The 27,429-nt window shown below is 44.1% G+C and overlaps 2 protein-coding genes across 8 annotated transcripts in view; both read left to right on the forward strand.

Annotated features, from left to right (window-relative positions):
* Window positions 1–3,100, forward strand: part of AHCYL2 (adenosylhomocysteinase like 2) — a 167,625-nt gene extending 164,525 nt beyond the window's left edge. For all 7 annotated transcript variants that reach the window (XM_044246544.1, XM_044246545.1, XM_044246548.1 and 4 more), the window contains one exon: window positions 29–3,100. In XM_044246544.1, the coding sequence (XP_044102479.1) occupies window positions 29–35 (7 nt within the window). In that variant the 3' untranslated portion in view covers window positions 36–3,100. The remainder of the gene's footprint in view (window positions 1–28) is intronic.
* A 4,540-nt stretch (window positions 3,101–7,640) lies between these two features.
* The window catches only part of STRIP2 (striatin interacting protein 2), a 50,430-nt gene continuing 30,641 nt past the window's right edge, over window positions 7,641–27,429 (forward strand). Inside the window, exons 1-12 of the mRNA XM_044246551.1 lie at window positions 7,641–7,798; window positions 15,761–15,830; window positions 18,620–18,694; window positions 19,709–19,843; window positions 21,173–21,293; window positions 22,051–22,119; window positions 22,318–22,424; window positions 23,134–23,261; window positions 24,505–24,708; window positions 25,935–26,170; window positions 26,429–26,494; window positions 27,286–27,349. Coding sequence (XP_044102486.1) covers window positions 7,670–7,798; window positions 15,761–15,830; window positions 18,620–18,694; window positions 19,709–19,843; window positions 21,173–21,293; window positions 22,051–22,119; window positions 22,318–22,424; window positions 23,134–23,261; window positions 24,505–24,708; window positions 25,935–26,170; window positions 26,429–26,494; window positions 27,286–27,349 — 1,404 coding nt within the window. The 5' untranslated portion in view covers window positions 7,641–7,669. The remainder of the gene's footprint in view (window positions 7,799–15,760; window positions 15,831–18,619; window positions 18,695–19,708; window positions 19,844–21,172; window positions 21,294–22,050; window positions 22,120–22,317; window positions 22,425–23,133; window positions 23,262–24,504; window positions 24,709–25,934; window positions 26,171–26,428; window positions 26,495–27,285; window positions 27,350–27,429) is intronic.

A 27,429-nucleotide genomic window follows, 5' to 3' on the forward strand; every position in this document is an offset into this window, starting at 1 on the left:
ACAGTCTCATCTTTCTTTCTCCCTCTAGGTATTAAGTTCCTGTAATTCAAGCCAGAAGAAATTTTAAGGAATAGAACTCCAAGGCTTTTCTCCACTCCTATACAGGAAAGAACCCAGCAAACTGCTTCTCCAATCAGCTGCCTGCCGTGCTCACCCTATATGTTAGGTTATTTATTTATTAAAATCTAGAATCCTGTGCCTGTTGCCTTGGCCCAGAGTGTGGTTACTGCCCCGAGGGCTGTGAAAGCCACAAAGGACAGGCTGAGGAAGGACAGCTATGGAGTAACCTTCCCAGTGCATCTTCTACATCATTCCCCATTGACTTGGAATCCTCAACAATGGCCATTTGTCTCTTGTCCAAGTTCAGGAGTTAGTCCAGGGATTCCAGACTCCTTGTTCCCTGGGGTTTTCTGGAATAAATTTCAGCAGCTGCCTTTCTCAGCTTTGGCCCTTCCCCAGGTGAGGCCTTTTGGAAGCCACTGAATTAACATGGCCTGGGTTCCCAGCCTTGACCATCACTATCACTGCCTTCTTTATAAAATGACTAGGAAGGAAGGAATGTTATGGCTTTGGCAAGCTACACCAAGAACTTAGCTGTGCCTGTGCTTACTGGGAGTCTCCTTCCTGAAGACCCTTTTCTTCCTTGAATATTCATGTGTGTTTTAACACTTTCTGGTTCCAAGAGGAATGTGCCTCCATTATTTCCTCAGCAGCTCTGGTGTTTGTCAGATGTTGTTTTTGCCATCTTTGTAACCCAAGTAACCTTTGCCCAGGAAGTGAGGGCCAGCCCCACTGGGATCTATAGTTTTACTTGTTCTTTAACTGAACAGTTTCCCGGGAGGTTCCGTCTAGACTGACACTGTCTCAGAAAAGGAGAGCTTGTTGTGAAACTCTTGCTTCCTGAAATTTTCTCTTATTGTCTAAAACTGCTTTTGAAATGGAACAGGGAAAGATGTACTTTCCAGTGGATTTGGGGGTGGGAGGTGTAGGGGTTTGGAAGTGGAACCAACCATTCAGGCCCACAGCCTGACACTCTAAAGAAGTAGAATGTATTTGTCTCCTGGGAAGGGCTTTGCAGCTTACCTGGCTAAGCTATACAGAGATGACACTACAAACTGTGTCCAGATGATTAAAGCTAGTTTGACTAGTTTGAACCTCCTCAGACATTCATTTCTTTGGCTGTTGCCATTGATGAAACTGAGATCTGGTATCTCTATGATTTAGTTTGTGGTTTTTCTTCTCTACTGGGGTATATTTTTATGTTCCTGCCTCTTCCATCTTCGGATTCTATATTTCAGAGGTGGTTTCTTGAGTAACTCCAACATTACAAAAAACTAGTAATGTGAGCAGAGTGAAATTTTATGTCTCACATGAAAGTTGGATACCTTTTGGAGACTGACCTGTTGGTCTTAAGGGTTTCATTGGCACCAGACTGAGACTGTTTCTAACAGTAAGTTTGGGGTGCCCCTAGAAATCCTGAATGAAGTGAGTCCCTTTCCCACCTGACCACCTTCTTTAACACTCTCATATCTGTTTGCTTGCTTGTTTGTTTTCCCATTTTTTTTCCTTCACTGGTCTGCCTCATAGTCTCAAGACCAAGGTGACTCAAGGAAACACCACCAGGCCAGCCAGCATCATCCCACCCTGATTCTCTTCTCCTGCCTCCACCTTTTTCAGCTTTTCCTGGTCTTCACATATACTTTCAGAGCTAGTCTGGAAGTGACCTTCCTTTTGTAGGTAGAGAGGTGGGCTTTGGGTAAATGGTTATTTGCCTCATTAAGTAGTATATAGCCTCAGCCCATAATGCCTGGTCCCTTAGAGGCTGTATGTCTTAGCACATAGTGGAAAGGTGCCTGCCACATACATGGCTATATTCTTTCACGAGGAAGATTGTAAATGCTGAAAATTCCACGAGGCCACTCAATTCTTCTTTCGCCTACCCAGCTCTGAGTTTTGTATTAATTAATTGGATCTCTTTCATATTAATTAATTGGATACAGATCTTCATAACTCATCTTACATCAAGGGCAGATTCCATTAGGCAGATATCTGGACTCTAGCCTGTTATGTTCTTAAACCAAAAAATCATAACCTTCTGTTTCTCAGTAAAGCCTGGCTCTCTGGAGCAGTATTACTACGTACTGATCATGACCGAGCATACCTGCCTTGCTATAGTAAAGAGACCCATGGCAAATAAAAAAGGAGACACCTAAGTTGCCAGTGTTGTTGCCCATGATGAGATATTGAGATATTTGCCTCTGAGTTTCAGATGACCTCTTTTCCTTTCTCTCTGGGGACCCTATGTTAGCAACCGTTAAGAAGTGGGAGGCCCAGGTCTCTTGAGTATTTGGGTTCTATCTTAATGTTGGAATTTGGTCATTCCCTCTACCATTGAAACCAGAACAAATCTATCTTCTTCCCTCAAGCTCTCACCTGAGATGCATCTTAGGGAAAGAAGACTAATTATCTGTTTGTTTATGGCCCTGGCAAGTGGGGATACTTACCATTTTCTCTACAATGAACTAGTACTAGTTTTCAAGGTCTTTTTTGCCTTCTTAATGGAAAATCAGGGTTTTGTTTGTTTTGTTTTGTTTTTTTTCTCATTAAAAAAGAAAAAAGGTATCTGGTCTACCTTCTCTGTCTGCCCTCCTACCTCTTCATCCTACCCTCCTGTATGAGCACGGCTCCCCATGGCCACATACTCCTGCAGAGCTTTTTTGCTGCTTGGCTTTTCTCTGAACAGATCTGAAACTGCTGCTCCTGTGGTTTTCTCAAAATTAACTTTGTCATGGTTTTAAAAAAAAGAAATCAAAATGCATTGTTGCATTACGCTTTTTTAATAATGGAAAATTATGGAAAGAAAATAGGCAACACCAGCAAATTATACGTAGACGATAAACTAAACTATATATATATAATATATATATATTATATATATAATCATCTAGTTCTCATTGTCATCTTACTGAAAGGAAATAAAACCTCTAAGAATCGCCATTTCTGAGAGACTCTTGGAAATCTTTATGTCTAAGTGATTGTATTAGATCAGCAATAATGACTATGTAATCTCAAAAGATAAATAAAATATTCTTAACATGGATTCTTGTCTTGAGTGTATTCCTTGTTTCTGCGAACTATAAATTCAGAGTGAGAGATGTTTCTAGGCAATGGGCTGGAGAGCCTGCTGCAGGACAAGGATGTAAAAAAGCATCTTACCAATAGGCTACCAATAATGTTTAAATGTTTAAACATTTAAATGTTTAAATGGCCTTAGCCTTGGGTCCCTTATTCCATGGCGGGCCTTTCCACTAATATCTACCCCCCAACCTGCCCCCTGGTTATGTGTGTAAGGAACCTGCTTTCTGGGGCACCTAGGTGGCTCAGTCATTAAGCGTCTGCCTTTGCTTAGGTCATGATCCCAGGGTCCTGGAATCTAGCCCCAGATGGGGCTCCCAGCTCAGCGGGAAGCCTGCTTCTCTCTCTCCCTCTGCCCCTTTCTGACCCCCATTCATGCTCTCTTTCTCTCTGTCTGTCCACACCCTACCACATGCACACACACTTTCTCAAATAAATAAAATCTTTTAAAAAAAGAAAGAAAAGAACCATCACCCTGGGGAGTTGAGAAGTGTAGGCCTAAGGCAGAGAAATATCTGGTTCTAGGTCCCCCCAAATCTTCTGTGTGCTGCCCTTAACTGGAGAGCACAGGAAGCCAGCCAGCATCCATGGTTTGGGATTAAAAGGCCCTGACACCCAGAACCTGACTACATCCAACCGAAGGGAAGAAATAATCCGGCAGAAATTTGTCTCCAAGTCAGCTTTTGCCTGACTAAATCAGTAACTGGAAGATTAAATCCAACTGTGTCTTTCTAAACTGCCAATAGAGTGGCCATTTTTGAGTAGCTTTCTGATAGCCACCTTTCTTAGTTGACAATCTAACCTAGTTCTTCCTGTAGGCAAGATGTTTTCTCCCCTCTCAGAATCTTCTGCTACTTTTGACTTGTGTTTATCTAAACTAAGAGCTAAAATAGTCTGGGCAGTTGGTAATGGCTCAAAGCTGGTGCCATGCCAGTTGAGGAGAAAGAGAAAGCAGCGGCTAGCAATGAAGCCTGTGAGCCAGCTGGCAGGTTCACCCCCTTAGAGCAGGGCTTGAGTCCTCTTCTGTAAAAGATGGGACTTGGGTGCCTGGGTGTTAGTTTCAAACTCAGGGTAAGCCCTGACTGCCCACTGCTGTGAAATTTCTCTAGCTTGTGGTTTGTATGGAAAGAGATTAGACTTTAAGTCAGGCTCACTTGACTAGCATTTCCATTTATAAGTTGTATACTTTATGTATATAATAGAACCAATCGGAGCCTTAGTTTTCCTGCCTATGAAATGGTTAATCCTTGTCTCCTAGGGCAAGGATTTAAACACCTGATTTAATTTTTTAAATGCTGCTTAAAAACCTGGCACACACCATGTGCTACATCAATTCCTAAACATCAATTCCTCATCTCAGTCTAGGGTCCCACAGCCTCTGTTGCCTGTGCCATTGATAGGAGAGGAAGATACTCTGTCCTTTTTCTACTACATCATCCTGGCTGCCCAAGGTCATCCAAAATTGAGTATTGTAAGACTTTCTGCATCTTATTTTTAAGCTCCCTCTGTAACAGGTGCTATCTATTTAATCTAGTATCTGACCTCCATGGATTAAAGTCAGGCACTTATATGGGAAGAGGATATGTTCAGTCCTTGTAACTATAAATATTTATACCTCCAACCCTCTGCCAGCAGCCCCCAAATGCCTGAGTTTTGGGACAAGGAAAAGTGGTAGAGTTGATTTAAAAAAATAACAGCATTGGAGCCATCTCTGCAACGTGGAAAAACTTGTAGACTAGCCCCTCATTAGCTTTCAGCTATATATGTGGATGCCTCTGTGGTCATTGGTTACTGATGACTACCACATCTTTGTTGACAAATAAGCTTAAAGAAGTTCAGTGTGTGCTAAGTCCATGGCCTATAGTTTCAAAGTTCTCAGTTAATCCGTGGTTTCTTGTTACTTCTTCCAGGAATTGTTTTCCAGATATCTTAGTCCTTATGACAACCTCTGAAAGTCTGGGCCTATAAGGAACAGACAAATGTCTGATCTCTACTGTTTCCCATTCCACTGAGGTGTGGGAAAGATAACAGACCCAGGTCTCTTGTGTTGTTCTTTGCAATCTCCCTAACACCAGTTTTTCAAACCCCTACTCTGAAAATGAAGCCAGATGGAGCTCCAGGCTCAGCAATTGGCTTTGCATTGAGGCCAGAGGGGACTTGAAAGCTGTCCTCAGTCCTACTCCTTATTGAAGCCAGTTTGAGGTTTGCTCCTTTGCCCAAGAGTTAGACTGGAAAAGGAGCAAAACCTCAAAACTGGCCAATCCTATCTGCCACCCCTGTTTGAGAATCCTGCTGATTGACTAGGCCTACAAAAGAACTATGAAGTTTTGGGCCTGTCAATCCTAGAACTCTAATTGCTTAGGAGAACAGGAATTGGGAAGAGGAAGACAGAATAATTAATTCTTTTATTAAGAAACGCCAATGGGCTGTGCTGTGGCAGGTTTACCACATTGCAGCAGTGATGAGCTAGGCGTGGGTTGTGAATTTTAAAGCAGAGTGTGAATCTTAGAGTTTAACAAATTATACCCTGAAAAAAATTCCAAAATCAAATAGTTAAGGTCTTGAGCCATGGAATTCCTTGGAAATTCATACCAGTTCAATTATGTTAAACCAGTAGATCTCAGCTGCAGAAGATTTTGTTCCTCAGAGAACATTTGCAGTATCTGGAGACAACTTTTGCTTGTCACAACTTGGGGGAGTGTACTAATACTGACAACTAGTATGGAGAGGCCATCCTACAATGCATGGGACAGCTCCCTACAACAAATAATTTTTCAGTCAGTATTACAGAACCCCTGTGTTAAACATACCTATATGAGGTATACAAAATGAACAGACCTTGGCCTTACTTTGAAGGAACTTATATTCAGGTTGGGGGGAATGGGAGAGGAAAGGGAAGATGATGGTGTGGACACAGTAAGGAAATGTTGGGGATAGGAAAGAAAGGAACTGAGAAAGCTCCAAAAAGTTCTCTCTTTTAACTCTGCCGTGATCTGTCACCCACCAACTAGCAGAAGAAAGTATGGGGGGAGATATGGTTAAAAAAGAAGAGTTGGGGTGCCTGGCTGGCTCAATTGGTGGTACATGCAACTCTTGGTCTCAGGATTGTAAATTTGAGCTCCACGTTAGGTGTAGAGATTACTTAAAAATAAAATTAAAAAAAAAGAATTATTAAGAAAAGAGAGTTGCCCCTAAGATATAGGAAGGCGGAAATTCCTTTGAGCCTCTTATTTTGAGGATATAGTAGAAAATATAAGAATTTTGAATCCAAGCAGACTTAATGTGACACAATACAGCCTGAATGGGTTGAAAGGGTCAAAGGAAGGCTTTCTGGAAGCAGAGGTAATAACAAAATAGAATCCTCATGGAACAACAGAAGTTAGCCAAAAAGAGCAGAAAGTTTTTTCCAGAGAGAAAGAACTGCAAAGACACTGAGACAAGATAGAATATGATACCTTGGGAACTGCAAGGAGTAATCTCTGAGTCCTGGTTTTCTCAATAGTAATACAGGATTAGTGAAAACAGCCTGTCAGAATGAAGTACCATATGATATCTGGAAAGTGTCTAGTGCCATGCCTGGAACAAAGTGACAGCTCAACAATTCCCCCAATCCCACCCATATTGTTTCACCCATTCCCCTCCGGTTGCTTGTTTGGGACTTTTAATTACCAACACAGACAGCCTAAATATTTACAATAAACCGTTTTTTATATAAACTCAGAGCGGCAGACGACACAGCCTCCTTTGTATGGAGCCCTTAGGAAGGATCTTAGAGAAACGAAGGAAAGGACTGGGGAGCAGGTGGGAGCTTGCTTTCCATTCAACTTTTCTCCGCAGCTAACACCTGAGGAAGGTGCCCCATTTCAGAAGAGAAAGACAGATGACCAGGAGCAGCTCTGAAGGGCTCCAGCAATTTCAGTGAAGCCTCACCCCACCCCTCAACCCACCATCTCCCAGCCAAGCCCTCGCTCCGGGCGGGCTGAATTCTCGAGAAATCTTAGAGAGAGAGCGGGTCCCTGGTTTCCTGCGGTGTCCCTGGCCACCGAGCAGTGCCCTGCAGCTGACACCGGACTTGGGACGTAATGCGGGAGCCGGGAGAGAGGTCCGTGGTAATAGGGAAAGGGAGACTGCAGTGGAGCAGGAGGCGGAGACTAGATCTCCCCAAAAAGGTCGCTATTTGGGAGGCGATGAGTGCTGAGTGAGAAGCAAAAAGATAACCTGATAGAACTCAAGGCCCAGAATTCGGGAGGTGGAGCGGGGACCCTACCCCGGAGCCTAAAGCTACCAGCAACTCCGCAGGACTTTAAAAAAAAAAAAAAGGAGGGGGGCGAAATCCCGTGAATGAGCCCCCCCACCTCTTCCAAGTCCCGCTTGGAGCCGTCGAACAACCAATTGCGCTGCGGGGCGGGGCTGCGGGGCGCGACCGCGGCCAATAGCTGTGGAGAGGGCGGGGCCTGGCTCCCGGCGCGCGGCGGCGGGGTCGCCCCGGGCAGAGAGCGCGGAGAGGCTGAGAGGAGACGCTGACAAGGGCCGCATGGAGGACCCCGTGGCTCCCGGGGCCGGGAGCTCGTCTGCCAATAGCAACGGCAACGGCGGCGGCAAAGGGAAGCAAGCGGCACCCAAGGGCCGGGAAGCGTTCAGAAGCCAGCGGCGGGAGTCGGAGGTGAGGAACCCGTAGAGCTTCACTTGGGGCCGGGAGACGCCCGCGGGCGGGAAGCGGTGGCTGAGGTGATTCGGCCGGGTACCCCTCCTCTTCCGGAGCCCCCGGTGCTCTAGGGGCGACCCCTCGGGGCGGGCACCTGCGGGGTCCTCCGCAGCCTGGACTTCGGGCTCTGCAGCCCCTGATCTCTCTCTGCCCGTCTCCTGCCTGGTCGGGGGCTTCTTAGTCCTCTGGACTCTCCTCCGGGGGCGCGAAGATGGAGCGCGATAGCGAGCATACTAGTACTTCTCAAATACGTATCTCACTTAATCTCTGCAGCCCCTTGAAGTGGGGATTCGTGTTTTAGATTTACAGAGGAAACGGGAGCGGAGAGATGGGGGCCCCGAGGGATGGGGGGGCAGAGCTGCGCCGCAGAGGAGAGGGCGGGCGTGTGGGCGAGTCGCCCCACACACCCCTCCAGCCCCGGGCTAGCGAGCCGATCCAGATGTGCCCAGTGACTTCTGCGCTCTGCGGTCCCACGAGTGTTGGCAGGCTCTTTAGGGAGTGCCTTCCACGGACATCAGGACCCCTACAAGGAAGAGTTAATGAGACAGGATTCAGGCAGGGGCTGTACAAGAGGGAGTGGATGGAACTGTCCAGGATACAAACCCACAGATAGGAATATGAATGTTTGGGTCACTTCTTCTGGAAGAAAAAAAAAATGCTAACTAGGAGGATGAAAGACGTGAATTATTAGTCCCCTACCCCCTTCATCTAGCCAGTTTGGATATGAGTGGGGGCCAGGAGACTAGATCACACACACACACACACACACACTCACACACAAAGAATAGACCACGAAATGTCAGATGTGGAAGGATCTGTAGAGATCATCTGGTTTAGCCCCTTGTTTTACAGAAGTAAGAGACAGAAGTAACTCTCCCAGGAACATACATCTGGCATAGTGGCCAGGAGCACCAGGCTTTGGGATCAATCAGACCCAGTTTTGAATCCTAGCCCTATCATTTATTCTGTGTGGCTTTTGGCAAATTGCCAAACCTCTCTGAGCTCCATTTTCTTCATCTGTAAAATGAGGTTAATACTATCTACCTCAGAAGGTTGTGATAAAGCCAAATGAGATAACTGAATGTCAGATGTTTAATTCAGTTCAGGCACAAGACCCGTAATTGGTCAGTACATAGTAGCTCATAGGGCCAGAGCTGGCACTAGAAGCCAGGTCTTGCTTGTCCCAGCAGTGGTTTACCATTTGAATAGTATATTACAGTTTCCAAAGGGATTTCATATATGTTTTCCATTTTGATACAGTCAAGTAGGAATCCATTCCATTTTCTAAAAAAGAGAAGTGGAGGAGATGAAAAGACTGACCCTAAGTCACACCACCTTTCAGAGGCAGGGCTCAGCCTTACTGTCTTGCTAGTTAGTTCAGGGTTCTATCCACATCATCTTCCTCCCTGCATCACTGTGAACCTGGCCTTTTTTAAAATTGTATTTTATGTATTTATTAAAGATTCATTTATTTATTTCAGAGAGAGAGAATACTCAAGCAGACTCCCTGCTGAGCATGGAGCCCCATGCAGGGATCTATCCCATAACACATGAGACGATCCCTGGAGAGGAACCCAAGAATTGGATGCTCAACCCGAGCACCTCTGAATCTGGCCTTTTAAGGCACACTGTACCTCATTCCCCCATAGAGATATTGTTCTTTCTTAAATGTATTTTGGGGGGAGAGGGTGGGTCATTCATTGATTCAAAAATCATTGAGGTGCCTGGGTGGCTCAGTGGGTTAATTAAGCCTCTGCCTTTGGCTCAGGTCATGGTCTCAGGGTCCTGGGATTGAGCCCTGCATCAGGGCTCTGCTTACCGGGGAGCCCGCTGCTTCCTTGTGATCCCCTTCTCTCTGTCAAATAAATAAATAAAATCTTTAAAAAAAAAAATTTACTGAGCCCTTCCTACATGCCAAGCACTTTTAGGTGTTTAGGTGTTAGGAATACAGTGGTGAACAAGATAAGGTCTTTGCTCTGTGGAGCAAAAATTCTAGTCAGGGTGGAGAGACAAGACAATATGCAAGTAAGTAATTGGTTTCAGAATGATATGTTCTTTGGGGGAATTAAAACTGAAATAGGAGGAGTGCCTGGGTGGCTCAGATGGTTGAGAGGCTGCCTTCCGCTCAGATTGTGATCTCAGGTCCTGGGATCCAGCCCCATGCTGTCTCCCAGCTCAGCAGGGAACCCGCTTCTCCCTCTCCCTTAGCCTCTCCCCTTGCTTGTGCTGTCTTTGTCTCTCTCTCTCTTTCTCTCTCAAAAGAATAAATAAAATCGTTAAAAAAAAAAAAAAAAAAACCAAAAAAAAACTGAAGTAGGAGACCTTTTCCCTGCTTATCAAGTCTTCCTTCAGGAAAAGGGCTCTGATAGTACTTTCCTTTTACCAGTGAGTTCAGTATCCAGAGACTCAGAGCTTCCCACCTGCCCCACAGTTTTACCACCTGGTTGTCTGCAGCTGCACTTTTTATGCTTGGAAATGGACAACTGCAGTGATCCTCTCTATCTGGGCTTGTTGCCTGCCAAAAGGCTGGCTGAAAAGATTAGCTTTCCTCCACCTTCCACTGCAGCAGGAAAGCTGCTTTTTACCTATCAGTACATTCTCTATCACCACAACACTCAGGTGCCAGACTTAGATGACTATCTGCTTTTCCTTCCTTCCCTCCCTTTGCTTTCCTGTGGAAGACAGTCCTCAGAGGAGATGGTTTTGTTTTTGTCTTTTCTCCCTTCTTTAGTGCTTCTAAAGGATTACTGGAAGAGAATTACTGTTAGCACAATTGAAGAGAGCCCCCTCATCCATCACTGTGTTTGTAGGGGCCACTAGCTGACCTACCCTCTCCAAATGGCTTAGTGTATGAACATCTCTAGGAAAACAGGAAGCTAGAGAATAATTATTTGCTTAATAAGAATTTTTTAAAAAGATTCATCTATTTATTTTTGAGAGAGGGAGACACAGAGAGGGAGAGAACAAGCACACACGGGCGAGCACACATGAGTGGCAGAGGCAGAGGGCGACAGGCAGAGGGGGAAGGAGAGAGAAAATCCACAAGCCGACTTCCCACTGAGTGCAGAGCCTGATGCAGGGCTCCACATGGGACTGGATCCCAGGACCCTGAGATCATGACCTGCGCCGAAACCATGAGTTAGTGGTTTAACCACCTGAGCCTCCCAAACACCCCTTAATATGAAGATTCTTAACAAAATGACTCAATCCCAGGCCTTGTTTAGCCAGATCCCTCAGTTTAATTTGTCCTCAGAGTCCTTGACAAAGTTTTACTAGTTTGTGGCAAAATGAGGAAAATTCAGGGCATGGAAGTGAGTTTTTCATAAAATGTAGTTCAATATAATAAATTTAAAGGATGTATGCAGTTTGGGGTGCCTGGCTGGCTCAGTTGGTAGAGCATGCAACACTTGATCTCTGGGTCATTAGTTCAAGTCCCATGATGGGTGTAGGGCTTACTTAATAAATAAATAAAGGATTATGCAATTTTTTTTTTTACTAAACTTTTTACTTAGGAGTGATTTTAGGTTTACAAAGACGTTGCAGAAATGGTACAGAGGGCTCTTGTACCCCTTGCTCAGTTTCCCCTGATGCCAGTCACTCAGGTTTCCACAGTACCTTTGTCCAAACTATGGGAGCAAAATTGGTCCTTTGACTGATGTAAGATTGTGTCCCTTGGGGGTACTTTTCAGGCCTCAGTTATTTTGAGCCTGCTGTGGGCTGTGTGAATTTCTCCGTGAGCCTCATTCAAGGTCTGTCTGATGTAAGGTGAGATTCTGGGCTTTCAGGTAGAAGACCACAAAGGTGTCTATCCTTCTGGTCACATCATAGCAGGGGACATGTGACATCTTATCACTGGGATGCTGGCTCTTGGCCCTGCTGCAGGATGCATGCAATTTAAAATGGTGTTTTTCAAACTGTAGGGGTAATCTATGAGTTGATACCAACATTTTTTTAAAGAAATAGAATAATAGAAAATATCTCTATCACATGTAGTGATAGTGATACTATTTTGTTTAACTTCTGTTCCAGTTTGTGTGTGTGTGTGTGTGTGTGTGTGTTGGGACATTGATGTAAGGTTTATTTATTCTTATTTACAATCAAAAAACTTTAAAAAAGCATACTGTTAATGACTTTTTTTTTTTTAAAGATTTTATTTATCTATTTGACAGAGAGAGATGACAAGCAGGCAGAGAGGCAGGCAGAGAGAGAGGAGGAAGCAGGCTTCTTGCTGAGCAGAGAGCCCGATGCGGGCCTCGATCCCAGGACCCTGAGATCATGACCTGAGCCGAAGGCAGCGGCTTAACCCACTGAGCCACCCAGGCGCCCTGTTAATGACTCTTTTATTCTAATATTGTGTCCTTATTTGGGGAGTTTTAAACTATCCTTTTTTGAAATCTGTATTTTAAAAAGGTTTTTAAGCCTCTACTTATCAAAACGACCTAATGTAATTCCCACTCTCCACCTTTTTTTTGGCCCGGGGCAGGGGGTGTCTCTGTAACCCAGAAGTATTTGGAAATCTTTGCCATAGTGGATTTAAATATGATTTTCATTGATGGCAGTGTAAATTGATAAAGTGGTTTTGGAAAAAAACTTGTCATATACAAAGAACCAGACAAGTATTCATAAGGTTTGATGCATTCATTTCCTTTGCAAGAATCTATCCTCAGTTGAAAAAAAAGAATCTATCCTTGGGAAAGTTCCTAGATATGAAATAATTATATGTGTATTACAGCTTCATGCATATAATACAAAAAATTAAAAACAACTTAAATGTTCAATAATAGAGAACTGGTTAAGCAAACCAGTTGTACAATTAGCTGTTTAAAATGATAGTCATGGGGTGCCTGGGTGGCTCAGTTGGTTGGGCAACTGCCTTCGGCTCGGGTCATGATCCCAGAGTCCTGGGATCAAGTCCCGCATTGGGCTCCCTGCTCCACTGGGAGTCTTCTTCTCCCTCTGATCTTCTCCCTTCTCATGCTCTCTCTGTCTCTCTCTCTCTCAAATAAATAACTAAAATTTAAAAAATAAAATAAAATGATAGTCATAATAATATAAGAAAAATGTCTTTATAATACAATGTTAAAACTGTAAGCACAGGGATGCCTGGGAGACTCAGTGGGTTAAGCTGCTGCCTTCGGCTCAGGTCATGATCCCAGGGTCCTGGGATCGAGTCCCATATCGGGCTCCTTGCTGTGCAGGGAGTCTGCTTCTCCCTCTGCCTCTGCCTACCACTCTGCCTGCTTGTGCGCTCTCTCTCTCTTTCTCTCTCTGACAAATAAATAAAGTCTTAAAAAAACAAAACAAAACAAAACAAAAAACCCTGTAAGTACAGTAAGTAAAATTCAAAGTAGTATAACGGGGCGCCTGGGTGGCTCAGTCAGTTAAATGTCTGCCTTCAGCTCAGATCATAATCCCAGGACCCTGGGATCTGTCTCACATCGGCTTCCCTGCTCAGCAAGGACTCTACTCCCTCTCCCTCTATCCCAGCTCTCTCTCTCTCCCTCTCTCTCTCTCAAATAAGTAAATAAAATCTAAAAAAAATAACAAACAAACAACGAAGTATTGTAACCATCTACATAATGCTATCAAGTGCTGGATAGTGTGCTAAATGCTTTTTCTGTATTACCTCATCTAGTCCTTATAATGACCCTATGAATTATCTTCATTTTACAGATAAGAAAACTGAGCACTTAATTTTCCAATAATTCCCTGATACCAATTCAGTTCTGACACTGACTGTAGTTAGCATAGACCCCATAAGTTAAGAGCTCAGTCTCACAAGACTGTCCCCACTTCAGATGCCAGCCAGACCTGGGGCCCCAAGACTATATGCACTTCAACCTGGCCAGCTGTAAATTCAGAGGTTCTTTGACCACTCACACACCTAACCCCACCATCTCCAGGTTCCATAATTTGCTAGAGTGACTCACAGAATTTAAAAAACTGTTCTGCTTATGATAACAATTTTATTATAAAGAATACAACTCAAGAATACCCAAATGATGGGGTGCCTGGGTGGCTCAGTGAGGTAAGCCTCTGCCTTCAGCTCAAATCATGATCTCAGGTCCTTAGATCAAGCCTCGCATCGGGCTCTCTGCTCAGCGGCGAGTCTGTTTCCCCCCTCTTCTCTGCCTGCCTCTCTGCCTACTTGTAATCTCTGTCTGTCAAATAAACAAATAAGATATTTAAAAAAAAGAAAAAGAATAGCCAAATGATGAAAGACAAAGGAGAAGGATGGGGGTGGGATGGTACAGAGCTTCCATGCCCTCTAGGTTTCACCCTCCTATCACTTTGGTGTACCCAGACCTCATTGTTTTAGGGCTTTTGTGGAGTTTCATTACCTAGGCATGGTTGATTAAACCATTGGCCACTGGTTGAACTCAATCTTCAGCCTCCTTCTCTCTCTGGGATTGGGGCCAGCCCTGAAAAAAAAAATTTTTTTAAAGATTTTATTTATTTATTTTACAGAGATCACAGGTAGTCAGAGAGGCAAGCAGAGAGAGAGAGTGGGGGAAGCAGGCTCCCTGCTGAGCAGAGAGCCCGATCCCAGGACCCTGAGATCATGACCTGAGCCAAAGGCAAAGGCTTAACCACTGATCCACCCAGGTGCCCCCAGCCCAGAAATTTTTAAAGGCTCACCAGGAGTCACCTCGTTAGCATAAATTCAAGTATCGTTGACTGGGGCTTATGAATTACGCTTATCAGGAAATTCCAGAGATCTTAGGAGCTCTGTGCTTGGAACAGCATTCAAAGACCAAATATATATATATTTTTAAAGATTTTATTTATTTATTTGGCAGACAGAGATCACAAGTAGGCAGAGAGGCAGGCAGAGAGAGGGGGGAAGCAGGCTCCCTGCTGAGCAGAGAACCTGATGCCCAGGACCCTGGGATCATGACCTGAGCTGAAGGCAGAGGCTTTAACCCACTGAGCCACCCAGACACCCCCAAATACATTTTTTATACCACACTGAGGCACAGAGAGGTTAAGTGACTTGCTTAAGATCTCAATATGAGATGACTGAGATTCAAAAATTTTTAAATTTATACATACTAATATGTACTGGTAGGAAATAACTCCAAAATACTTAAAGAAGTTTGGGGGGTGGGGTCACATTAAAATATTTTTATATAAGATTATAAATTTAGGGATACCTGAGTGGCTCAGTTGGTTAAGCTTTTGCCTTCGGCTCAGGTCATGATCCCAGGGTCCTGGGATGGAGTCCTACATCAGGCTTCTTGCTCAGTGGGGAGCCTGCTTCTCCCTCTGCCTGCTGTTCTCTCTGCTTGTGCTCTCTCTCTTTCTCTGACAAATAAATAAAATCTTTTTTAAAAAATTACAAATTTATACATACAACATCATAGGAAATCTAGTTTTAAAATAAGTTGGAGTAGAAATACTACCTATCTGACAATCCTAAAGTTGTGGAACACTAGAGCTGAGGGGCTTTTTTTTATATAAATGAAGAACTACGATCCAAAAAATGAGATTTGCCCAAAATCATACAGTGGATTAATGACATAGCTGAAATTAGCTCTTAAGCTTTAAGTCTAAGCTGAAAAATACCTCTTTTGTTTTAGTTCATCTCATTGTTCTAAAAATCAGCTACATGCTCTTCTGGTCCGTGTTTATGTAGGTCAGACACAGGCACAGATTGTGTAGCTTTCATATCTATTCACAATCCTAACCCTTTACTCAGAGTTTCTGATTTTATATAAGAACCTTCAGCCCTGCCCTGCACTGAGCCTCAGATGTTGGCTAGGAGGAAGGTACCTCTTTTTATTAAAGGCCCAGAGGGGACACTCCTAGCTGCCTCCTCGATCTAAACTTGGCCTCTGAGAGAAGCAGGTGATTAAATGAGAGTATAATCTCCTTTTTCAACCCTTTTCCTAAGTTACTGCAAAGACTTCTCTATTACAGGGCTCTGTGGACTGTCCCACTCTGGAATTTGAGTATGGAGATGCAGACGGGCACGCAGCAGAGTTGTCAGGTATGAGGTAGAGATGGTGTGGAGAGTGGAAGGATAGCCAGGAGGAGAAGGCAGGGGTCTGTGATCTCCACTGGCAGCTTGTCTGTTCTCCACATTCCTTCTTCTGTCCAACCTCCAGCAGTAAATGTCTGTTTGCTTTTACATTTCTTTCTGTGAATTCTCCTTTGGCAACAGTATTCTCCACTTCTATTCTATCACCCTTTTCTGCGCATCCTTCTTTATTCTCTTTTGGTACACTCTCAAATCTGTTTTCTCTCCACCTTTTCCCCATTCCTCCTGTTTCTTTTCCCAAATTCACTCATATCTCTACATGAATGCCCCCTTCTTTCTGCCATCCTCTCCCTCTCTATCTTTGTCTGGATTTTAGCTTGAGTTAAGTGTGATCTCCTCACATCAAGAGCCTCTATGTTACACGTGCTATGAATGCCAGTTATTAATAAATGAGCTTTGGGTGGAGATGGTGTGAAAGTTAAATATTCTGTCACATGGAAGTGACACTTTGAGACATGCTTTTTCAGAGAAAAGAGACAAGGACTTTTAAAGAAGTTCTTGTGAATAAGCACAGGGAATAAATTTGTGATGAGTGACAGAAAGACAGAGCTGAGTTTAATAACCAACAAAGGATTAGAATTCCTAATAATATAAATATATTTCATATATGTATACATGTATGTGTAAATATGTGTGTGTAGAGAGAGAAGAGAGCGAGATGAGCTCCCCAATAAATTGTCAAAGAATATGAACAGGAATTCAGAGAATAGAAAACCATATTATCAATAAATATATGAAAAGATGTTCAACTACATTAGTAAGTGAGGAAAAGCAAATTAAAATAACGATATATTATTTCACACTCATCAGATTGCAAAGCTTAAAAGCCTGAAGTTGGTGAGGGTGCAGCGAAATAAGTACTTTTATACATTGTTTGGCATGAGGGAGCAGAGTACAAAATTGGAAAGCAATTTGGTCATATCTAACAAAGTTGAAGATGCATGCATATTATAACCCAGTGATTCTAGATGTACACTTTAAAGAGCATTTGGGCCCAAGAAAACATGTATAAAGATGTTTATTGTGGCCATTGTGAAAAATTTAAAACCACTTAGGGGAATGGATAAACTGTAGCATATCAATATAGTAGGCTATCACATAACCATTAGAATAATTGATCTATATCAATATGTTCCAGTATCAATAAATGTTAAAAACAGTATTGAGAGTGAACGAAATGGTGACAAAGTAATTTATGCATGCATCCAAAAAACTGCTTAAACACACAAACCTGAAAGGTATTTCTGAGAAGTCTAGTTGTACACTTGATTGAGAACAGTGTCGGTTAAGTAAATGGATGTGTTCATTACAGTCATGTAAAAAAAACCATTGAAAGACATACTAAGAATTATTTCAAGAGAAATATATAATATCCTGTTTGGATAAAAACTTTCAAGGCAACTTCATGTTGTTTACAGATATATACATATGCTGTAGAAGTACAAAAACAGGCATGTGAAGGATACACACCAATTTCATTAAAATGGTTAACACTAGAGAAGGGAATAAGATAGACTGGGGACGGAGAGGGGACTTTAGATGTCTGAAGTAAATATAATAAGTGTAAATATTTGTTTAATCTGGGTAGAAGATACACAGGTATTTTATGTATTCTATATCTATCTGTCTCTGGAAGTCCATGATCTAAAATTTAAAAGTGAAAACAAGAAGTTTAGTACCTAACAGCCTTGTTCCCTTTCCTGACTGGGTTTATGCTGTGCTCTTAAAAACCATATATGCACACTATCCACTGAGCACGAAAAGTATCAGAATCAGAGATGGATTTGCTTCTGGTCAATCCAGGATTCTGGAACTCAGGACTCAAAAGCCCTGGCTCCCAGACAAGGTGTTTCTCAACCATTAGACAGCTGGCTGGAACATAAGTGAATTTCTCTTTGTGAATTATCTATGACCTAGTTAAATTTCCAGCAAGGGTCTCAGGGAACAGAGTTTTGAGGAAATCTGTTCTGTCACCTATTGACTTCTCAACTTCAATTCTTCATCCTCTGTAAGATGAAGGTACTTCCTGGTATAATGTTCTGGAGTGTGTGTGTAGGAAAGGACATTTTTATTTCTCATAAACTCTCTGAATTTTTCTTCAGAGGTTATTGTTAAGAAAGTTAGATTTTCTTGGGCATAAGCAGCCCTTTGACATCAACAGCTGCTTCTATGTGGTTTGATGCTGTCTCTACCTGGGTGGTCATGGCCAAGAACCTAAACTTCTATACCCTTTGAGGAAATTCAGCAGGGAGAGAATGAACTGGCTCAACCCCAAAGGGCCATGAAACACGTACTCTCCAGCCTTTACTCTGGTTCCTTGAATAACACAAGCATCTTGCCTCTAAATTTCAGACATTGTGTTGCGCCTCTCTTCCCTAGAGACAGGTTAGACTCAATCTGGGTTGACAAGCAGAAGGGGTTGCAGCCCTAAGAAATAGGAGTGATGACAGTAAGCCCTCTCTGCTCCAACCCTCCTGGCCCTCACCAAGTGTTGAAGACTGCCTTCTCTGCTGTAGCAGCCAGCTGGCAGGAGGAGGACAGGTTTGATGGTTTAATCACCCAGGGACACAAGTGGCTATTTTTAACTGCTCCAAAAGGGAGGAGGCTGGCACTGGATTGAATTGGACACAGGAATGTGTTGGAAGCGTTAGCCCTTTCATGCCACCCTCTCCACCCCAGGCCCCTTCTATAAGGGTCTGCTGAATGTTTGTGACTCTGTCCTATCTTTCCTAACACAGAATTGTATAGCTACACTGAAAACCTGGAATTCACCACTAACAGGAGGTGCTTTGAAGAAGATTTCAAGACTCAAGGTGATCCCAGATTCTTATTCATAGAGACCTGCTTTTCTTCCCCACCCCCCATGATATCCCAGCCTGATCTAGAAAACGCCCAGAACAAAGTATGATTCTTCTTCATCCTCTCCATTACCACTTCTCTATCCCTTCTTGCATATGGGACATTTCCTTTATCTCAAGTGGAGAGGCCATGGAATGGGAGCAGGAGAAGCCTGAGCTCGGTCGGTTTCACTGATATAAGAGGCACAGAGAGCAGAGGGATGAGGACTGGGCTGGTGCCCTGCTGCCTAGTTGAACTCTGTGCCTAGAGTAGTCCTTAACTTTAACATTCAATCCCTGCCTCCAACTCTGCCTCACTCCTAATAACATCTAATAATAATCTCATGTGTCCACACTGATCGTCTCAGACCTCCATTTCCTAACTTGGTCAGTGAATTCAGTTTGCAACTCAGGAGATGTGTGGTGAGTACTGTTTTGTGCAAGATGCAGGAGGCAGGGGTGAAGGTGAATTTGCAGAATCTTCAAAGAGATTATAGTCCAGTGGCAGAGGGTAAGTGTGTACCTCACAAAACTAACTGAGGACAAAAGGAAAGTGGTAAGTATCAGAAAAGAAGTAAAAGGTATCTTGGGGGGTTTAGAGGGGAGGAGTATCTTGGGAGAGAGATTTTCTGGCTGGAGCATTAGTGGGAAAGAGGTAATTTAGTATTGGACCTGTGATGACGAATAGGAATTGGATATATAGGGAAAGAGGGAACTCCTTGAAAAGGCAGAGAGATAGGACAGAATAGGTAGGCTTTGTGTGGAGAATAAAGGGGATATGGAGAAAGATGGACTGCAGAGTGGGTTTAGCCAGAACTTTGGGGTTTCTTTACTTTTCCAATCTCTTATTCTTTCTCAGCTAAATAAGGAAATCTTTTGAAGAGAAGAATTTGTTGGGGGCTGGGATCAGAGGTGGATATGTTATCAGGAGCCTTTCTAGGAAGGGGAGGCAAAAGCTGACACTGGATCTGTATGACCTTCTTTCCTCAGTGCAGGGCAAGGAGTGGCTGGAATTGGAAGAAGATGCCCAGAAGGCCTATGTGATGGGACTCCTGGACCGACTGGAGGTGGTCAGTAGGGAGCGGCGACTGAAGGTGGCCCGGGCTGTTCTGTACCTGGCCCAAGGCAAGTGGCTACCTTTGCCAGCTTGAGATAGGTGAAAACTAGGGAGAGAAATGTTATCAGGACTAGGATGAGGCAAGCCATGCTAAGAAAGCAAGGTCACTGCCTCCCAGGGACAGATCTTGTCAAGTGCTAGGAGTAACCTGATGCTTATAAGGAAGTTAAGGAGATGGTGGTGGGTACTATTCTGGATCCCTTGGAACTGGCCTTTATCTTACCAGGCATGGCAAGATTTCTTATAAAGTTCTTTTTTCCTGCTTGTGTGGAGACTTAGTAAGAGAGTAAGTGTGGCTAGAGTTAGTGTACCAGCAGCTGAGCACGGAGGCTTACTTTCTTCAGCTATGGCTCTAACCTCCACGGAGGGGAGGTAGTGGAGTGCCGCATATTCACACATGAACCCTATGCATTATTTCTCATTGGCATTTAGAGGGTTCAAGTCAGCATAGCAGCAGGAGTGGATGCTGTGGGTAATTGGGATCAGAACTTGGTATGATTAATTGCAAAAACCTTCCCAGAAGAGACCTAACAGCCAGGTATTCGAAAGAGAAATGAGATAACCTAACTGGAATAGTAAAAGTATACCTTGAGATCATAAAAAGAGGACTATTGATAGAACCAACTAGCTGGGAGCTTAAACAACAACAACAACAAAACAAAATCAAAACTATTAAAATAATAAATGGTAGGAGAGTGTTAAAGGGAAGATTGTAGCAAACAGGGCAGTGCCTAACCATATCTCGTGGGTCTGGTGCTCTGGCCAACTTCCAATTGCTAGTTCCTTTAACTTTTTACCTAAGGGCTTTCTCTGTAGTCCATACAGGGTAGGCAGGAAGTGCTAGGGAATTAATGTGCTCCTCTAGTCCAGTAGCCCTGATCAATGAATGACAGGAATTAGTGGATGAATAGGCCAACTACCTCACCCTTCTTGGGTGGGATGATTCTGAGGGGTATAAAAACATACACTGTTTCCCAGAACTTCCCCCAACCTGGGTTTCAGCTCTTCATCTGCCTTTTCTTCCCTCTCTCACTTCCCCACTTTTCTATTAATGGTTCCTGAGATCATCTCCCAAATAAACTTCTTGCATTTTGAATCCCTCTCTCTGGATCTGCTTCCCAGGGAACTCAAACTTAAGACAGGCCAGTGATAAGCACATTGGACCTGACTCTGGACACTGCCTTATTCAGGGAAGTTCTGGAGGGCCCTTGCCCTACCTTTGTCAGCTTAATTGTTGGGCAAGTTGTTGGAAGATAGTCTTAAGATCATGGGGAAGGGTAGAAATAATTGGATATCCCTCTTACCTCAACCCCATATGACACTATCTGGTTCTTTAGGCACTTTTGGGGAATGTGATTCAGAGGTCGATGTACTACACTGGTCCAGGTACAACTGCTTCCTGCTCTATCAGATGGGGACCTTCTCGGCCTTCTTGGAACTACTCCACATGGAAATCGAGTAAGAAGCCTTAGGGAAGAACTGGCCTAGACAACCCCCTTCCTTGGAGCATGCCTCATGTCCTATGCTGATTCCCTCACTATAGAGACCTCTATGGGAGCGGGGCTCTTCACACCTCGGCCCAAAGCTTCCTGACAGTTCCCCTCTATCCAGCCATGCTCTCTGATATTCTGTCCTCCTCCCTGAGGTTGGACTCATCAACAGCTTTTGTCCCACTCACAGTTTCAGTCTTGGGCTTTAGGGTCCTATCCTAGGTGGGTGTGCTTCTCAACTCAGCCTAACTCTGGAATCCATGAAGGAAACTGTTCTACCTGAGAATTTGACCCAAGAGGGATAGGACCGATTTCTGTTGCTATGCCCAATTCTTCCCTTGTGGGTCATAGCTCTAGAGATGGCCTTATCTGCTGCTACCACTATAGGGATCCGTCATTTTATCTCATGCCTATTACCCAGGAGTTTAAAGAGGGCAGATTGAAAGTGTTGCTTAGCATCTATTTTGTGTTCAGCACAGTGCTAGGCACAGCGTGGATCATAAGAGGAGGGGTTGTCACAGACCCTGCCCTTGTCCATCATCACCACAGATAAAGGTTTACTGAGATGGCAGAGGAATTTGGTGGGCTCCTTTACCTTAGACCAATTTCTTTTAGCTACATAGCCAGGGAATAGCAGGTACTCACATTTGTGTATATGATAAGTAGGGACACAGGGTATAAAGAGGCCCTATGAGTTCCTGTTCTCTCCTTCCTTCCCATGGCAGCAACAGTCAGGCCTGTAGCAGTGCTCTTCGGAAACCAGCCATCTCCATTGCTGATAGCACAGAGCTCAGGTAAGTGGAGCTGGCTCTAGGTTTGGAACTGGGGATAGTTAGCAATGGGTTACTCTTTGTCCAAGTCCCAGATACACCCAGACTACTAGTAGCTGCTAATTCCACTGGGTTGGGCTCCCACAGGGATCATCCCTGAGGTCTCTGACTTCAGGCTGGGCGCTGCTTTGGGAACCTCTTGCAACCCTTCTATAACCCCAGGGTGCTGCTGAGTGTCATGTACCTATTGGTGGAAAATATTCGCCTGGAGCGAGAGACAGACTCCTGCCGTTGGAGGACAGCACGGGAGACCTTCCGCACTGAACTGAGTAAGAAGTGGTACTTGAGGAAGGGTAGGGATGAGATGCTGATGGTGGAGGGGAAGCATAGCATCTGCACATCTGCACAGAAGAGACCGATAGCTTTCCTTCCTTTCTCCCTTCCTTCCTTCCCCCTTCTTCTTTCCTAATTAGCATCCATTCTTTTAGGGCAGAGACACTACGTGGCAGGCATGAGGACCTGGCTTGACTTCCCTTGTGTCTATGAGTTAGTACCAATCATGTGTCATTTCTATGCCTTGGTTTCCTTGGTTATAAAATAGAAATAGCCATCCATCTCACATTTCATCATCAATCTCACATGGAAAAATGAGTTGAATCACCTTGAAAATACTGATGTCGTCATCAGACAGGGATAAGATATGAAGGCCTATGGGTTTAAAATATATTAGAATGATGTGGGAAAGTGAGTTTTAATCTATGAAATGCTTTGAGTCCTTCAGCCAAAAAGCAACATCTTAATTACTATTACTTCTAGTTTGGTATCCACCCTCAATCTTGGGAGCTAAGCCATTTTACCTCCATGACCTCCCTTCCTGCCCTTCCTCCTGGGGCCTTTCTAAGCCTCCTTTTAAGGAACAAGTACTCAAATTCTTTGGAGGAGGTGAGAGCCTTCCTCATTGTGTCCGGAAGGGTTAAAGGGATAGGGTTTCAGCATTCTTATTCTCACTTTCTCACTTCTCTCTCTCCTCTTCCCCAGGCTTCTCCATGCATAATGAGGAACCTTTTGCCCTTCTGCTTTTCTCCATGGTTACCAAGTTCTGCAGTGGCCTGGCTCCCCACTTCCCCATAAAGAAGGTCCTGCTTTTGCTCTGGAAAGTGGTTATGGTAAGTGGCTGATCCACCCACCCATCCCGCCCATCTCATCAGATCAGTAGTGCCCTCTGCCACCTCACTTTCTTATAGTCTGATTCCAGGAGGCTGGAGCTAGGCAGAAGAATTGGGCAGCTGTTAGCCAATGGAGGGAAATCATATGTTCTGTGTCAGAGCAGGTTACCTGTTTCTATTGGACTGACAGGAGATGTCACTCTGTGAGTTGGGGTGTCATTGTACCTTCCCATGGTAGAACTGACATTTCATGGAAAGAATACTAGTTGAGAGCTGGGAGATCTAGACTCTGCTTGCACTGAGCAACATCAGGCATTTTTCTAGCTACAAAATATGGGGTTTATTGCCTATTCTCCATCCAGATAAAAAAGAGGATTTGCTTTAAAAAAAAAAAAAAAAAGAAGTAGTCTTAGGGCATCTGGGTGGCTCAGTTAAGTGTCCAACTCTTAATTTTGGCTCAGGCCATGAGCTTAGGGTCGTGGGATCGAGCCTTACATTGGACTCCACGCTCAGTGGGGTATCTGCTTCTCTCCCTCTTTTTCTCTCCTTCTGCCCCTCCCCCTGCTCACATTCTCTCTCTAAAATAAATAAATAAATCTTAAGAAAATGAATCTTTATAAGTATATGGTTATAGCTTTGTTGCTAATTATTAAATCTGATCCTTCGTCTCTGGCTCCCACTCCATAGGACTGCCAGAACAACATACCCTCCAGAGCAAGCTTCACAGGGTGGAATCACCTTTTGACTGCAGGAGAAATTGAGTGACTCAGGCTTTATAGCATCTGGTTGTGCTCCTTAAAAAGGGGGCACAATTTCCTTTTTTTTTTTTCCACTCCCCCAGGAGTCCCTTTCCTGATTTCTGGTGATGTTTCCAGCCCTGAGTCAGTAAACAATGCTTTATCCTGACCCCTGAGCTTCTCAGATTGGGAATAGTAACTACATTTGCCCCTTCCTGTTTTATTACTTCTTCTTTTTTTTTTTTTTTTCAATTTATTTATTTTCAGAAAAACATTATTCATTATTTTTTCACCACACCCAGTGCTCCATGTAAGCCGTGCCCTCTATAATACCCACCACCTGGTAACCCAACCTCCCACCCCCCCCCCCGTTACTTCTTAGTTAAGAAGGGGTTCCAATGGGACTGGAGATTGTGGCTCTTCCTCTCCATCCACATTTCCCTGATCTTGTTTCTTCTGACTTCCCTCTTTTCCTCTCCTCTGCCCCTTTCCTGTTTATACTATAGTTTACCCTCGGTGGATTTGAGCATCTACAGGTTCTCAAAGTACAGAAGCGAGCAGAACTGGGACTGCCTCCGCTGGCTGAAGATAGTATCCAGGTGGTGAAGAGCATGCGTGCCGCTTCCCCGCCCTCTTACACCCTTGACCTGGGGGAGTCTCAGCTGGCACCACCACCCTCTAAGCTGCGAGGCCGCCGTGGTTCTCGAAGGGTAAGAAATAAAAGCAGATTTTGATACTGGTTGATATTAGTTGGCCAAAAATTAAGATTCTGAGCTATTCTGGATGTGGTAGGAAAGGGCAGTAAATGATGAGGCTCATCCTGCCTCTGATTGCCCTATAGCCAACCTGAAACCTTGGAGTCTGTACTTTGGCCTCTGTCTCCCGGCTGCACAGGCTCCCGGGCTATCATGAGGTAACACTGTGATCTTACCTCATAGATCCATATCTTAATACAGGGTCATTGGCCGAGATCTGGTATGCCTGGAGTTATCCCCGATACCAGTTAGGGCATGACCCAGATCACCTAAACAGGGCTCCCAGCAAATCCACGTGCCCAGGGTGAGGCACATGTCTTTTTATTGACAGCAAGGTTTACACTGAGCCAGCCATGCTCTTGTCTGGCCCTGGAGCCAGAGGCTTACATTTAGGAGGTGACTGATAAGTGTTCCAGGTATAGTCCGATGCCTGGGAAGATCAGAATGATTGGTTGCACTGAGAGTTGGCCATGTACCCACAAACTAACCTCCCCGAAATACCTGACTTTACCAGTTACAGGTGAAAGGTTAGACAGTCATGTTCAGTAATCCAGTCTACACAATCAGCAATGTAATTTTTTTCAACCTTTATTTTTTATTTTGTAAAGCTATACTTCTTGTACAAAATTTGGAAGAAATGTAAAAATGTGAAGAATGGAGGAAAAAAGAAAATCACCCATAAGCTTAACAAACCAGAGGCAATCACTGTTAACTTTTTGGCCTATTTCTGTCCAATCTTTTTTTCTTCAACAAGGTTTTTAAAATTCCAAACTTGCTTCCCTCTGCCTAGCAGCAAGCCTCTGTCCTCCTCTTCCTCAGTCAGCCAACTGGTATAAGCTTACAGAAGGCAAACTAATTGAATGTTCACCTAAGCAGAGCATAGTTAGGAAGTAAAGTGCTGTGGGGAAAAAAATCCATGCTTTCTGAAAGCTAAGTATCTGACTTTGGGATTATGTATGCTTTGTTCCCCAGCCAATGACTTGGTTGCCTGAGAGGTGCTTGTCTTGGGATTGGGCCTGGTGGATAGATTAAGTGGGGAAGGGGATATTCTTACAAGGGCTGGGTTGTTACCCCACATATCCTGAAGTCTAGTAGCTTATGGGTAGAGGGTGACCTCAAACAAAGATGCTCAGAATAAGACCTCTGTACACATTCTCTCTACCATCCCAACCTCCGCCCAGCAACTCCTCACTAAGCAGGACAGCCTGGACATCTACAATGAAAGAGACCTCTTTAAGACAGAGGAGCCAGCCACAGAGGAGGAAGAGGACTCTGCTGGTGATGGAGAACGAACCTTGGATGGAGAATTAGACTTGCTAGAGCAAGACCCTCTGGTGCCACCTCCACCCTCACAGACATCCCTTTCTGCTGAGCGGGTGGCCTTTCCCAAGGGCCTACCCTGGGCCCCAAAGGTCAGGTAGGTTTGATAACTCTGGGGACCCCAAGTTTTGGAACTAGAATCACTGAAGTCCCAGGGTGCAGTGATCTATGTGTTCAAGTCTCAATAAGCTGGGCTAGAAGTCAGAACTCCTGGTTTGAAGTTTTCTCTGTTAGCTGCTATCTTCCCCACTGCTCTAATCCTTCTCGAAGGGTTAGGAGCTCAGAAACGTTCTGTCTCTCAAAGTTTGCCTTTTTTTTTCCTTTTCTGGGAATTGTCTCTCCCCTGTTCTCTCAGACAGAAGGACATTGAGCACTTCTTGGAGATGAGCAGGAACAAATTCATCGGATTCACTCTCGGGCAGTAAGTGACTAGATGGTCAAAACTGGCTATAAAGTGGTTCTTAAGGGGTCAGAGGAGTGGGTGGCTGGAAAAAGAGATGTTGCCTGCTAGTTGTGGTGTAACCTAGAGACACTATGGACATCTCCTTATGACTTTGGCCTGGTAACATGGAATTTTTTTCCTTCCAGTTTCCTCGAAGAACTCTTATGTTCTTAGCTAGGTGTAGGACCTTGAGTGACAAGTCATTTCCCTCTTGGGCTTCAATTTTGTCATGAGAGTGTTGTCCCTAGGGGTCCTTCCTATTTTAATGGGCCAGAATTCTGTGAAGAAGCAATATGGTCAGAACAGATCCAGTCTTCCCTCATATCTCCTCCCCCATGAATTCCTCACACTGGCTGAGCTCTACAAAATGGAGAAGGCCTTGTTCCTGGTATTTCACTATAGTTGGGCTACATGCCCTTTTAAGGAACCTACTACTCCCTGACAAAGTAAATGCCCAAAAGACTATACAAAAATCCCAATTTTCAGGAACATTTCTGTGTGGCATTTTTCTTTTTGTGTCCTGAAACAATAATGGGGGACCTGGAAGCTTGAAGGGAAAAATCCAGAATACCACATGTTGAAAGTGGCATGGTCCATGTAACTCCGGGGAATATCAGTGGTTCTCTCTAGTTCTTTTTGTTTTTTTTTCCAATTTAAATTCAATTAATTAACATATAATGTATTATTAGTTTTGGAGGTAGAGGTCAGTGAATCATCATAGTTCTCTAAAGTTTTGATAGTTATGATCTGGTATATCTCACATTTCACAGGGACACAGATACCTTGGTTGGATTACCCAGGCCCATCCACGAGAGTGTGAAGACTCTAAAGCAGGTGACCAGGGTGGGCTCTCAGTCTTCAGGGATAGGGAGCCATCAAGGCAAGTTTGATTACCAACATCCTGGTTATTGGCT

The sequence above is a fragment of the Neovison vison genome, chromosome 4 (assembly GCF_020171115.1).
Source record: "Neovison vison isolate M4711 chromosome 4, ASM_NN_V1, whole genome shotgun sequence".
Classification (NCBI taxonomy): domain Eukaryota; kingdom Metazoa; phylum Chordata; class Mammalia; order Carnivora; family Mustelidae; genus Neogale; species Neogale vison.